This window comes from Ichthyophthirius multifiliis, assembly GCF_000220395.1.
Source record: "Ichthyophthirius multifiliis unplaced genomic scaffold scaff_1120509251266, whole genome shotgun sequence".
In the NCBI taxonomy this organism is placed as follows: Eukaryota; Ciliophora; class Oligohymenophorea; order Hymenostomatida; genus Ichthyophthirius; species Ichthyophthirius multifiliis.
In genome coordinates, this window is record NW_004086042.1 from 14,499 (window position 1) to 29,308 (window position 14,810).

The window sequence follows — 14,810 nt, forward strand, 5'->3', positions numbered from 1 at the left end:
GTTATATATATAACAAAAGTATAATATTTATATAAAATACAATACAGAAATAAAAAAAAATATATTAAATTAATTAAAATCATTTTTTTAATTAACAAATGTCTTTTTTTTAATAATTTTCATTAATTTTACATAATTTTAATGTTTTTTTTTTTTTTTGGTAATGATTTTAATATTTTTTTTATTTTCATTAATTCTAAATATTTAATATAATTTATTTATTTTACAATATAATCGAAAAAATATCTAGAACCTAAATATTTACATATTGCAAGTTTAATTTATAAAAAATAAAGAATAAAAAAATCTAAAAAAAATTAAAATCTCAAAAAAAAAAAATGTTAAAATAAAGATTTTAAAATAAAATAGTAGTAGTAACCGCATCATCAACAGGAATAGGCTTCGATATATCAAGGAGATTAGCTTTAGAAGGTGCTACTGTTGTAATAAATTCCCGAAGTTAAGAAAACGTAAACAAAGCAGTAGAAGAAATAACAAAACAAGGAGGAAAAGCTTTTGGTTTAGTATGTAATGCTGGAAAAGAGTCTGATAGAAAAAAATTGATTGATTTCACTGTAAAATAATTCGGAGGAATCGATATGTATAAAATAATTTTTATTTTATTTTTATTAAGAAAAATTATATAAAAAGATTAATTCCTAATGCTGCAGTTTCTTTATATATGGGAACTTTTACAGATACTCCTGAAAAAGCCATGGATAAAATGTACGAAGTTAATTATAAAGGAGTTCTATTTTTAATAAAGGAAGCACTTCCTTATATGAAAAATAGAAAAGGAGCTAATATTATACTTATAAGTTCAATATCGGGTTACGAACAAATAAATATGATTGGATTCTATGGAATAACTAAGACTATGGTTTTATGTATGAATAAATTACTGGCAAATGAATTATAAAATGATAATATTAGAGTCAATTGTGTAGCACCGGGTCTTATTAAAACTAAGTTTTCAGAATAATTATGGAAAAATGATATAAATATTAGTCCAAATTCTAGTTTTTTTTTTTTTTTTTATAATAAATATATAATAAAAATTATTTTATAGATGAGCAAAAATTAGGAGTTCCTGAAGATGTATCGGCTTCAGTAGCTTTTTTGGCAAGTGATGAAGCTTCTTTCATTACAGGTTTATTTTATTTATTATTTATAAGTAAAATATTATTTAGGTGAGTGTATATCTATGGCAGGAAGGCCTTTAGCAAGACTATGAATATAAAAATATATAATATGTATAAATAAAAATAAATTTATATATATATAAATATATATATATATATATATTTATATATATATATATATATGTATATTATTTTTATTTTTATTTTATATATAAATTTAAATATCTTTTCTTTTTTTAATAATTTTATTATTATTAAAATATATTTTTTTAACTTAATTTTATATTTTTAGTCTTATTAATTTTTTTTTATTTAAAAATTAAATTTAATATTAAATCATATTTAAAATAATATTGAATAAAAAAAAAAAAAATATACAATTTATGAATAATAAATATTCTATGTGAAAAAAACAAAAAAGCTTATATATAAGAAAGTAATATTACATAATCAAATAATTTAATATTTTTTTAAAAAAAAATATTATTTGTATTTGTACTAAATAAATTCACTTATTTTTAAAATTTAAGATATTTATATTTTATTTAATTAAATTAATTATTTTACATTTTTTATTTATTAATTATTTTTTGTATTTTATTTTATAAAATTATATTATTTTTTTATATAATTGTTTAAAAAAAATTTATGAATCAATATATTATAATTTTTTTAATAAATTTTATCAATTATTATTTTTGCAAATAAAATGCCTATATCAAAAATTATCATGATTTTTTTACAAATTATATATAATTTACTTTAATAAAATTTTGCGGTATCATTTTTTAATATCATATTATTTATACTTTATATTTTTTTAAATCATTTTATATTTATTCTATGAAAAAATACTTAAACAAATTAGCTGTTTCTCTTTTATATGATAAAGATTATTTAGTAACATCTAAGAAGAGGAATTATTACAATAACTGAGCTTATAATATAGCTTTTTTCATGTTTTTGAATTTAAAATATTTAATATAATAGCGATAGTTATTATGTAGATATTTTTAAGTTAAATCCGATTTCATCAATTGAACAAAAAAAAAATTAAATTGAATACACTATTTTTTTACAAATACAATTCGAATATTATTTTTTATATTTTAACTAGTTATTTATTATAAAAATATCCTAATCTGTAATAAATTATATTTCTTAATTGTGTTTTTGTATTTTTATATATAATAATTTAATAAATTATTTATATATAATCTTAAGTATATAAACTATTTATTTAATTTTTTTTTTTTTTTATTAATTGTAGTTGATTGTTTTATATAATAGTTATTATATTTACGAAAAAAATCATATGTTTTTTTGTTATTTATATTTAAATATACTAATATTAAGATCATATAAAATGTTTATAAATTATTTATTAGATAACTTTCATCTTTTTTAAGAAAATATATTTATATATTCTATTTTAATATATTTTAAATTCTTTTCAAGATAATAGGGAAATATAGTTTATTAATTAATATATTAATTTATATATTCGTATCTAAAAATATGTGTTTATAATTTATTTATTTTATTTATATTAAATTAAATAAATTATTCATATATAATATTATTAATAATAATTTATTTTAAACATTATTTATATATATTAAAACTATAAGTATTTAATTTCAAGTTTATAATTATTTTATTTTTTTACAAAAATATATTTTATATTTTATAAAAAAATAAATTTTTTATTAAAATATTTAAAGATAAAATATTATATCTTTTTATAAAATTTCAAATTAAATATATAAAATATAAATATAAAAATAAAAATAAACCAAAATTATAAAAATAAAATAAACTTTAAGAAAAAGTAAGAAAATATTAAAATATAATAAATATAAACTAGAGAGTTAGAAAAAGCTAACTAAAATATTAAAAAATCTTTAAAAACTTAAAATAATTATTTTTATTATTATATTTTAAAATTTATTTAAAATAAATTTTAGATAAAAAATAAATAAAATAAAAAAAAAACAAGTTTTAATAAATAAATCTAAAATTATATCCAAAGATTTTATATACTTTTTAAATAAATAAAAAATTAATTAATGTTTATATATTTATTTTTATAATATATATCAATAATATTTAATATAATTTTTATATTTAAATCAATCTATGATTAATGATAAATTTCTAATTATTTATTATATAATAAAAAATGTATGAATTTAATATTTTTATTTTAATTTTTTTTTTAAAAAAATTAATATAATGTTAATTAATAATATGTATATATATATATATATATATATATATATTTATATATTTATATATTTATATATTAATATTTATATAAATATTATAATTTCTATATTTTAGAATTTTATTTTTATAGAAAAAATAAAAAACATAATAAATATATCTTGTATTTACTAAATATTTTTTATATTAATTATATTTTAATTTATAATAACAATAAATTTTATATAAATTAAAGACTTTAATTTATATATTTTTAAAATAAAAATATTTATTTCATAATATATATTAATCTATATAAATTTTATATAATCATAAAACAATCGAATTTACTTATTTAAAATACATTTTTATAATATTTTATTTTAAATATATTTTATTTATATAAAAATATAATAATAAATATAGAAAAAATAATATAAATTTTTTTTATTAATAACAATTTGTTTTATTTCTATTACATATTGTTTTTATTCTTATTTAAAAAACCAATACTTAGTAAATATGAATATGAACTAATCAATTAATTAAAACTTTACTTTAAATTGACTAAAGTACTTTGTTTAATATACAGATAATATTTAAAAATTTTAAAACATTATTATGTTATATTTTTTAATCTAATAATGTTTTGACAATCTTGATTTTACACCATTTAAAAAATTTCGTCAAAAATTATACAAATTTGTGATTTACCTTATAATAACTTAGATTTAGATATATTTTGTTTTTGTTCTTTAATAATAATCTATACTTACTAATATAGGTTAATATTATAATAATGGGTTTGCTAAAGAAAGAAATATGAATTCTGCTTTTTTAAATTGATTTGTTTAAAAATAGTTTTTTTAATTTAAAAATCAGTTTCTGGACTAGGTAGAAATACTATGAATTTACCTATAAATATTGTCCCTGTTTTTAAAAAATTATTGGTTGTATAATACTTTAAAAACTAGATTATTAATAGATAAAAATATATTTATAGTATTTAATATTTGGGTTATAAAAATAACTAAGATTTCTAATACTAAATTGATTAATTTTAACCATAGAAATTCTTAATTTTAGTTTTATATTATTTATATAAAATAATAATAATTATTTTTTATATATTAATACATAAAATTAATAATAATATTTTACTTATATGTTTTTAAATAATTTTGAAATATACTAAATTATAAAAGGATTTTTATAAAAAGTATTTTTATTTTTTAATTTAAAATTAATATTTAGTAATACATATTTACAATATTTTAGTGACTATTTTATATCATTTTTACAATAAAAATAAAAAGAAAATAATAAATTTATTATATTTAAAGATTTACAATCTAAATAAAAAGACTTTAATTAATTTTATATTATACACATAATATTATTTAATATTTGAATTTATTAATAAGAAATATTACTTTATTTTTTCTGTTAAATTCTTAGCAAGTATTTATTATCTCTTTTTATTTAGATAATATTATATTATATTATAGTAAGGTAATGCTTTTTTTATTATAGTTAATAAGAAATAAAAAAAATAAATTAACTTAAAAATGTTAAGCAATTAAACAATAATAATAAGTTATAAACTTTTTAATATTTTTTTTTATTTTTAAATAATTTAAAATAAAATCTAAAATTAATAGTTTCTATTATTCACATAAAAGAAAAATTAATTATATTTTATTTGTATTAAATGTTTATTATTTTAATTAATTAAGAAAAAAATAGTAATTTTTTATATTTAATATTACTAATAATTAAAATAAATACTTTTTTATGAATAACTAATTAATTGTAAATATTCAATTAAATAATTATTAATATAAACTTTTTATTAATAAAAAATATTCTAACTTTTAATTTAATAAATAAATTGAATAAAAATTGTTTAAAATAATTATTATATAATTTTTATTTTAAAAAAGATAATTTTTTTTTTTAAAAAAAAATAAATAAATAAATATTTATTTATTAAAAGCTAAATATAAATATAATATATATTTTTATTAAATTAATAAATAAATAAAAAAAAAGTATATATATAAATTTAATAATCTATATATAAATATTTTTTTCTTTATTAATTATAATTATTAAAGAAAACAAAATTATTTATTAAAAATAATAAAAAAATATCATGAATAAATTTATTATATTAATATTCCTACTACTAATAACTCAATCTTTCCAATTTTTAGACTACACAGAAGAATATTTACTTAACTGTTAAAGCTTAACCGGATAATCTAAATTAGACAACGAAATGTTTATATAAAAGCTAATTCTCCACAAATTAGATAGATATATATTTTTAACATTCGCTTCCTTAGCGGCATTTTCTACCTTATTTATAATAATAACATTTATAATGTACCCAGATACAAGAAAGCCTCCAGGCGATATAATATTAGTAATATCAATAACAGACCTAATCTTATGTCTACACTGGATAGTTTCGGCCGTATATGCATTAAAATATAATATAGGGCCTGACCCAAAAGGTGGTTTTTGTATAGCAAATTCGGTTTTTAGTACATTTTCTGTAAGTACTGAATTTTTATATTAATGTTGCTTCTGTATATATTTAATAAGTACTATCAGCCATTTTTTAAAAGGAACTATTATAAAATAAAAAGTTTTTCATATTTTTTGCTTTATATGTACTATTTTTGTCATTGGGTTTATTTGGACTTTTAATTTAAACGGACTGAGTCTTTTTGGTACATGTTCATTAAAAATAAATGAAAAATTTCCTGTTTTTGCAATTTTAATTTTAGTTATATATCTTATTCTATCATGGTATGCTATCTATTATTTTAAAAAACATGTTCCAAACAATGAAAAATTCTAAAAAATTAAGCAAGAATTTCTCGATTATTATTTCAATTATGTAGTAGCAACTTCAACTATTTGGAGTATTATTGCAATCTCAACTTTTATGTCGACTTTAAATTGCTAGAAATTTCATTTGCCTGGTCTTAATATATTCCTAACAATAGGAAATACAGCTAAAATATGCTCGCCAATTGTACTTTCTATTTTAAGATATAAGGAACCTACAATACATAGAATAGTAAAATCATAATTAAGAAAAATAAGTAGATTATTAGGAAAAAAAATTAAACATATGATCAATAATAATAATTTAAAGAATCATAAGAATTTAAATAATAATCTTTAGATTAGCCATTAGTGTAAAATAAATATATATAGATATATATATAATTATATTATAATATATATATTTATTTATATATATTTTTATATACATATACATATATATATATTAATATATTTTTACATAATATTTTAGTTACCATAGAAACGGAAGTGATGATAGTAGACATAGTAGTTTATAAGGTTAAAATTTTTTTGAAAAATTAACTAAAGATCTACGCATGGCTTAAATTTATACTATGTTAGTCGGTATTTTAACAAGCGATTCATTAATTAAGAAAAACGAAAATTAATAATATTCAATAAATTATTCAAGATCTTAATCAGAATTTCCTATATAATAAAAATAAGTTTAAGCTACAAACCCTTTAGTATCCTTAATTGCTGAAAATTTTAGTGAAAAAATTGAAATTTAGTTAGAAAGTGACAATTTAAAATAAGAAATTCCATAATAAGCCGGAAATGTTGAAGTTTTTAATTCTAAAATGATAATTTATGCCCCTGTAGTATTCCGTGCCATATAAAAATCTGACGGAGATATGGCAAATATATAGAAATCCTTTAATTTACTTGAAAATTATCAATAATTAAATAAATAATTTAAAGGAGATGGTGGAAAAGGTGGTGAATTTTTTTATTTTTCATTCGACAAAGCCATGATTATTAAAACAATGACTGAAGGCGAAATCGATGTTTTTTTAAAGAATCTTAAAGAGTATATCAACCATTTCGTTTTCAATGAAGATTCACTTATAGTTAAAATTTATGGAGTATACACATTTATTAAAAACGATTAAAAAAACCATATTTTGATTATTAGAAACGTCACTTAGTGCCCTTCTTCTTATATAGAAAGAACTTATGATATAAAAGGGTCTTCTTATGATAGAGAAGTACTCTCTTTGGAAAAAAATAAAGGGAAATCACCAAAAGAAATAACTCTTAAAGACCTTGATTTCATTAATTTGGAGAAAAAAGTGCATATAAGTACTAAAATGGCTTAAAGATGTGCTAATGCTATTGAAAAAGATGCTCTTTTTTTCTAAAGATGTAATATTATTGATTATTCGTTGATTGTATTTAAAATTAATTGGAGTTAATATACTATTGATTATGATTAAGAAATGAATTATGTGTTTTAAAAATTCAATAAAGATTTAAATATTATACCTTCGGAAAGAGAACCGGGTATTTATTATCATATTGGAATTATTGATTATTTATAATTGTGGAATATGTAAAAAAATCTGGAAAAAGAATACAAGAAAATCATTAATTTAGATAAAAATCTTAATACTAGTTCTTAAGATCCGAAAATTTATGCGGAAAGGTTTATTTCAGAAGTTGCTAAGAAATTATTTATTGAATGAATATTTTTTTTATATACATATTTATTTTTTCTATATTTTTATATAATTATGTATTTTTTTATTTTATATCTATTTTTATTTTATTTATTCAATTTTTTTTTTTATTTATTTATATATATATAATATAGTTATTTATTAATTTATATATCATAGTATTTTTTTATTTTATTTTTTTTTAAAATAATAATTTTTATTTTAATTATTATTTATTTAAAATACAAAAAAAATATATATATAAAATGTATTTTTTATTTTTATTTAATATAAATTATAAATTGATTTCACTTTTTTATTTTTTTATTTTATAAAAAGAATTAATTTATTACATTTTTTTTGTAAAATTAATTTTTATATATATATTTTTTTTTTAATTAATTTTTTTTCACATAATTATAAAAAAAAAAAAAAGTTTATTTTTATAATAAAATTATAATTAATTTTATTAAAATTAATATATTATTATTTCTTTTAATATTTATCTGTAATAATTATTTCATTTTTTTTTTTTATTTTTTTTTTTTTAATAATTAATTAATTAATTAACAAATAAATAAAAAAAAAATATATATATATATACTAAATAAAATTAAAACTAAAACATGAGCAGCAAAGAATATTTAGATTAATTCAATCAGGAACGACATTAATATATAGAATAATTAAAAAGTGGTCTAAATAACATTTTAGTAAAAACATTCATTTTTTGTCAAAAAAGCCTGTTTAAAAAAAAATAATTTATTTTTTATTTTTTTTAAAAAAAAAAAAAAATATAAAAAATATAAAAATAAACTCATAAAAGGTTGCTATAAGAGTACGTCCATTGAACTAAAAAGAATTAGAAAAAAGTGATTTCGAAGTAGTAAGAATATTAGATTAAAGATTAGTTGTTTTAATAGATCCTGGCTATGAATTTAATTAAAATGACGTATAAGATATATATATATATATATATACACATATATTTAATTAAAGGTTTTAAGAAAAAATAGAAATAAAGAAACTTAATATGCGTTTGATTTTGCCTTCGATTAAAACGATGTACAAGAAGAAGTTTTCGAAAAAACATCTAATTTTTTACTCGATGGTGTTCTAGAAGGATTTAATGCAACAGTATTTGCATATGGAGCAACTGGAGCGGGAAAAACCTATACGTATATATATATATATTTTTAATATTAATATTTATATATATAGAATGATTGGCTATGGAGAAAATATAGGTATAATGTAAAGAACAATGAATTAATTATACAATTTAATATAGAAATTTTCTGTTACAAATGAATATGTAGTAAAAGTGGGATATTTAGAAATATACAATGAGAATATAAAAGACTTACTTTCCAGTGAGGATAAAAATTTAGATTTAAGAGAAGATCCCTCATAAGGAGTAGTCGTAACCGGAATAACGGAAGTATAATGCGAAACTAGTAATGAAATAATATAGATATTAAAAGTAATTTTTTGTGTCAAATTAAAATAAAAAAAAAAATAAAAAAAAAATAAAGATTGGAAATAAAAATAGAAGTTAAGACGCTACAGGTGCAAACGAGTATTCTTCTAGATCTCATGCAGTTTTATAAGTCGAAGTGTAAATAAAAGAAAAAGGTTAGGGTATAGAACAAAAAATACACTACGCAAAATTATCAATGGTAGATTTAGCAGGAAGTGAACGTGCTGCAAATACTAAAAATAGAGGAATTAGAATGATCGAAGGCGCCAAAATAAATTAGTCTTTATTATGTTTAGGTAATTGTATATAAGCATTAAGCGAAATATAAGATAAACATAAATAAAATTAATTTGTTTCCTATAGAGGGTCTAAACTTACTAGATTATTAAAAGATTCATTAGGAGGTAATTGTAGAACTGTTATGTTGGCTAATATTTCTCCTAGTGTGCTTACTTTTGAAGATACTTATAATACTCTTAATTTTGCTAATAGAGCGAAAAATATCAAAACTAATGTAAAGAGGAATATACTTAATGTAGATAATCATATTAGTAATTATGCTTAAATAATTAATAATTTAAGATAAGAAAATGAAAACTTAAAAAAAATGCTTTAAGAAAAATGTTACTTTATATATATACATATTTTGTTTATTTTGTTTATTTTCTTTTAGAAAATGTAAATTTGCCTCCTATAGCTAATAATAATTAATAATTTGAATAATAATAAAATGATTATATGGATAAAAATGAAAAAAATATAGTAAAACACTTTTAATTAGAATAAAATATTATTAAAAATAGCCAGGATGTGGATGCTTATATTGATAAAGTTAATTCTTAAATATAAAATATTTTGTAAGAAAACAATAACTCAGAATAAGTTAAAGAAAAAATAGAAAGTCTTAAAAATAATTTAGAAAATCTATAAAATCAAAAAGAAGAATATACAAATAAATACATTAATTTGGTTGATAAAAGAAATGATATTTTAACTGTAAAATATATATATACGCATTTATTTATACTAGTATATATATAAATTTAAAATATCAAGTAAATAAGATAGGTGAATCTTACTTAACCTAATATTAATTATTTAATGAATATTTATAAAGTCTAGTAAGCATAAACAGTATATTATATATATATACATGTATATTTAAAAAAATGTTAAATATTCTATGCTTGTATATATAGGAAAATTTAGAACTTTAACAAAAAGAATATAGATAAGAAATGAGTTAGAAATAAAAAGCTTAATAAATATAATTTTTATAATAGTAAATAAAAATAAGAGAAGGAATTATAGGAAAAGAAGAGAAGAAATAATTAAAAACTTAAAAAAATAGTAGAGAAACTTTATATTAAAATAAAATAAAGCTATAAAAAATAAATTCTAATAGTAATTTACATTCTCCAGTTTATAATTTTTTTAATTAATAAAATACTCCTATTTAATTTAAAAAGCAATACTTATCAAATAAAAAAAGTAGTCCAATTTTAGACTAAAACTATTATAATAATAAAAATAATAATATGATAAGAATTTTAAAAGGGAATAATAGTAACAGTAATCAATTAAAAAGAAATATATCAAATATTAATGTTTTTAATAAAAACCCTTCAATATATTAAAAAAAGAAAATTAAAATAGGAATTAACTAAAAAAAATAAAAAATAAGTGAAAATATTTCTTTAAATAATACAAGTTTATCAGAAAAAATTAATAAATCGAAATCTGCCATTAATTTATCTCGTTAAAAAGCCCAAAACAATTTATTAATTTAAAAAAAAAAATACAACCTATTTAGTTTAGTAAGCATATATAGTATAATGTTAATTTATCGCCTTATGTATAGCAATTTTAAAAAAGATTTTGATTGATCAAAATTTTATTTATAACTAAATTATACTATTAAAATCCTTTATTTCTATATTTTTCTATATTTTAGTTAGTTTATAAAATTTGATTACAAAATTGTTTGAATTTTATAACTTTATTTATTAAATAAAAACAAAACCAAAACAAAAAATAATTAAATTATAAAATATAGAAAATTCTTATATATTAATATATATATAATATAATATATATTTTATAAATATATTTTTATTTTATTTATAATCAAATATATACAAATTAAGGAAAAAAGTAAATTAAATATAAACTTTATATGGTTTTAAAAACAATATTGTAAATTGGAACTATTATTACAGGTGTTGTTATAGGTTCATTAGGAGTTAATTTAGCAATAAATTCTTTTAAAGTAGGCAATAGAAATAATGGCAATTTAAATTATAATTAATAATAATTATAACAATAACCAAGAGATCCTTTCGATATTGCAGTATAAAATCTGAATAATAAAAACAAAAACTAATGAACTGAATTAATATTAAATAAATAAATAAAAAATTATGTAATTCATTATATTTATTTAATTGTTTTTACATAAATATATAAAACACTAAATATTTATTTTATTTTATTTTCCAAATAAAGAAATAATTAATCCATTTAATTTTTATAATAAATAAAAAAAAAACAAGAATAACATAATAAAAGTATTTTTTTTTTTTTTTTTTTTTTAAAAAAAAATAAATATAAAAAAAAGCCTCATTCATGCTAAACCAGCTGCTTTCATAGCTTTAAGCATTTCTTCACCCAAAGTAGCAGGTGATCTCGAAACTTTAATGCCAACGCTTTCTAAAGTTTTTATTTTTTCCGGTGCAGATCCTTTTCCACCTGATACAATAGCTCCTGCATGTCCCATTCTTCTCTCAGGAGGTGCAGTAACTCCAGCAATGAAAGATACAACGGGTTTATTTTATGTATTATGCTCTTTTAACCAATAAGCAGCTTATTCTTCTGCTTCACCTCCTATTTCTCCAATCATCATAATTCCTTTAGTTTCAGGATCATGTACGAATCTTTCCAAAACATCAATGAAATTTGTTCCATTGAAAGGATCTCCACCAATACCAACAACAGTAGATTATCCAAGTCCTGCTTTAGTAGTCTAATCTACAGCTTCGTAAGTTAAAGTACCAGATCTAGAAACAATACCTAAAATAATAAATGATTATATATATTTATATATATATATATTTACCTATTTTTCCTTACTTATGTATATAACCTGGCATAATACCAATTTTACATTCATTAGGTTTAATAATACCAGGACAATTAGGTCCTATAACTCTAGTTACATTTTATGCTCTTAAAGCATGTTTTACTCTAATCATATCATGTTATGGAATACCATCTGTAATAACAACTACTAATTCAATTTAAGCTTAAATAGCTTCCATTATAGAAGCAGCGGCAAAAGCTGGAGGCACATAAATTACTGAAGCATCACATTAAGTATGTTTTTTGGCTTCTTCACAGTTCTTAAATACTGGTAATCCTAAATGGGTCTATCCAGCTTTTTTAGGATTTACTCCTCCAACCATTTTTGTTCCATAAGCTAAAGCTTATTCAGTATGTAATGTACCCTAATTTATATTATTTTGATTGTTTTATTTTGTTTGTTTTTTACTTAGTTTCCAGTTATTCCTTAACATATTACTTTAGTGTGCTTGTTTATCCATACATATGGTTTGTTTGAAAAGAAGTATTTAGAAAGCGTTTTTGGGATCATTTTTTTTTTTTCCTTTATTTTATTTACAATTATATAATTGTTTGATTAAATATTATTATAATTTATATAAATTATTTTAATATATATATATATACATAAGATTTATCTTTTTTTTAAATTACATCAAATAATTTTAATTTTTGTTAAATAAAAATTATTAAATATTGAAGAAAAATAAAAAATATTATGTTTTTGTTTTATTTAAAATTAAATAAATAATATTTTATAAAAATATAAAATAATAAGAAAAAAATAAAATAAAAAAATTCTTATCTTTTCAAAGTTTTATTTTTTAATAATTTTATTTATTTTAATTTTCTATAAAATAAAAAAATAAACATATAAAAAATGTTCATTAATAAAAAAAAAAAAAATATAAAAATCATAAATATTTCTCATGAGGAGCTTTCTTTCTAACAATATTATTAGGAGGAACAGGTAATTCAGCAATACCAAGGGAAATCAAATGTTCAGGTCTGGCTTTTTCCAAAGAATCATCCCCATGGAGATCTTCAGTTAAATATCTCATTTATTAGAATTATCTGTTGTAATAGAAATCATAATTTGAATTTAAACTGTACATTTTTAAAATATCACCTCCATTACCTTTGTTTTTATTTTTTATTAAAATTTATATTTCATAAATTTTATTATTTACCATTTTCTCCAAAAGTATATTTATTTACTGCTTTATCAATAAACATAGATAACATATAACATCCACCAAAAATTCCGACTTTTTTTAATATAAAAAAAAAAATTGATTTTTATTTGATTTTTTTTTCGTTTAAGATAAAAACAAAGAGACTATAATATTATAATTAATAAAATAAATGATTTATTTTTTTATAGTTATAAAATTTTAGTGTCTTATGTTTTTGTATTTGTTTATTTATCTATTTATTTTAATTGAAAATATTACGAAGATAAAATTTCGATGCCTTATAATTTTTGAATGAATCTCTAATTCTTGCCATATCTAAACCTTCATATTTATAAAATTCAGCGAATTTTAATTTATCAGGATTAGGCCATAATTTTGGGTCGACAAATTTTGGATTTTAATTCATTTTTTTTTTTATTAATATTATTTTTTCTGTATATATATATATATAAGAGAATTTTTTTATTTTAAAAAAATAATATATATAACTAAATTTGATATTTTTTTTATTTTTTTTTCCTTTTTATAAAGATTAGAAAAATAAAAAATATATAAATATCAAATTAAAATTATAGATGTAATATAATAATAAAAAGAAAGCATAAGAATATTTATATAAAATTGATAATTGATATTTTATTATAAATAATAATATAAAATAATTATAATTAATAAATAAATAGAAATAATGTTATTTAAATAATGCTATATTTTATTTTATTTTATTTTTAAAAGAAAAAAAATATATATACATAAATATATATATATATATTAATATTTTTGTTTAATATTTATAATGATTAATGTGTAAATAAAAATTATAATATTTTTAATTTCATTTTTTTAAACTTTTTATTAATTTATGATTTTCTATTATTTATTAAATTTCTTCTATTATTTTAATTTTATTTTCTTTAAGTTTATTAATTTTTTAATTTTCATTTACATTTTTATTATTTTTCATAATTTTCTAAATTTTCTTAAAGCTATTTTTTTTTTTTTTTTTTTTTTTAATTTTTTTTTTTTTTTACATCATTAATTTAAATTTTCATAATTTTATTAAATTTTTTGTATTTAGTGTTTTTTTCTTTTAATTTTTAAATAGCTTTATTTAAACTATTAGTTTAATTAA

At 16.6% G+C, this 14,810-nt stretch overlaps 4 protein-coding genes across 4 annotated transcripts, besides 26 other annotated features; 2 read left to right on the forward strand and 2 right to left on the reverse strand. All coding sequences in view use genetic code 6, as the record gives it.

The window, feature by feature from the left end:
• The first annotated feature begins 299 nt into the window (after positions 1-299).
• Positions 300-340: a microsatellite.
• IMG5_172120 (hypothetical protein) lies at positions 339-1,234 on the forward strand (the record flags this gene model as incomplete). The annotated part of the gene is made up of 4 exons (XM_004029788.1): positions 339-601; positions 652-1,019; positions 1,070-1,150; positions 1,191-1,234. The coding sequence occupies 4 exons, from the start codon at positions 339-341 to the stop codon at positions 1,232-1,234; spliced, it is 756 nt and encodes a 251-aa protein (XP_004029836.1).
• Positions 1,235-1,324: a microsatellite.
• Positions 1,266-1,318: a microsatellite.
• Positions 1,273-1,331: a microsatellite.
• Positions 1,332-1,720: 389 nt separating this feature from the next.
• Positions 1,721-1,783: a microsatellite.
• Positions 1,784-2,795: 1,012 nt separating this feature from the next.
• Positions 2,796-2,853: a microsatellite.
• A 43-nt stretch (positions 2,854-2,896) lies between these two features.
• Positions 2,897-2,935: a microsatellite.
• Positions 2,897-2,959: a microsatellite.
• Positions 2,960-3,390: 431 nt separating this feature from the next.
• Positions 3,391-3,470: a microsatellite.
• Positions 3,391-3,479: a microsatellite.
• Positions 3,480-3,747: 268 nt separating this feature from the next.
• Positions 3,748-3,789: a microsatellite.
• A 754-nt stretch (positions 3,790-4,543) lies between these two features.
• Positions 4,544-4,576: a microsatellite.
• Positions 4,577-5,269: 693 nt separating this feature from the next.
• Positions 5,270-5,311: a microsatellite.
• Positions 5,312-6,568: 1,257 nt separating this feature from the next.
• Positions 6,569-6,660: a microsatellite.
• A 103-nt stretch (positions 6,661-6,763) lies between these two features.
• On the forward strand, positions 6,764-11,285 carry IMG5_172130 (kinesin motor domain protein; the record flags this gene model as incomplete). Its single annotated transcript, XM_004029789.1, has 11 exons — positions 6,764-6,791; positions 6,894-7,592; positions 7,698-7,730; positions 8,567-8,598; positions 8,712-8,837; positions 8,885-9,063; positions 9,107-9,368; positions 9,421-9,988; positions 10,039-10,361; positions 10,422-10,499; positions 10,565-11,285. The coding sequence occupies 11 exons, from the start codon at positions 6,764-6,766 to the stop codon at positions 11,249-11,251; spliced, it is 3,015 nt and encodes a 1,004-aa protein (XP_004029837.1). The 3' UTR covers positions 11,252-11,285.
• Positions 7,939-8,001: a microsatellite.
• Positions 8,014-8,078: a microsatellite.
• Positions 8,018-8,070: a microsatellite.
• Positions 8,339-8,375: a microsatellite.
• Positions 8,408-8,433: a microsatellite.
• Positions 8,409-8,435: a microsatellite.
• Positions 9,389-9,419: a microsatellite.
• Positions 11,286-11,436: 151 nt separating the features above from the next.
• Positions 11,437-11,475: a microsatellite.
• Positions 11,441-11,478: a microsatellite.
• Positions 11,479-11,957: 479 nt separating this feature from the next.
• Positions 11,958-13,086, reverse strand: IMG5_172140 (succinyl-CoA synthetase, alpha subunit, putative). Its single transcript, XM_004029790.1, has 3 exons — positions 12,913-13,086; positions 12,481-12,868; positions 11,958-12,434 (listed from the first exon to the last, which is right to left on the reverse strand). The coding sequence occupies exons 1-3, from the start codon at positions 13,012-13,014 to the stop codon at positions 11,989-11,991; spliced, it is 936 nt and encodes a 311-aa protein (XP_004029838.1). The 5' UTR covers positions 13,015-13,086; the 3' UTR covers positions 11,958-11,988.
• Positions 12,879-12,908: a microsatellite.
• Positions 13,066-13,102: a microsatellite.
• A 190-nt stretch (positions 13,103-13,292) lies between these two features.
• IMG5_206925 (hypothetical protein) lies at positions 13,293-14,110 on the reverse strand. Its single transcript, XM_004029791.1, has 3 exons — positions 13,937-14,110; positions 13,673-13,750; positions 13,293-13,620 (listed from the first exon to the last, which is right to left on the reverse strand). The coding sequence occupies exons 1-3, from the start codon at positions 14,082-14,084 to the stop codon at positions 13,397-13,399; spliced, it is 450 nt and encodes a 149-aa protein (XP_004029839.1). The 5' UTR covers positions 14,085-14,110; the 3' UTR covers positions 13,293-13,396.
• Positions 14,111-14,667: 557 nt separating this feature from the next.
• Positions 14,668-14,707: a microsatellite.
• Positions 14,708-14,810: the final 103 nt, after the last annotated feature.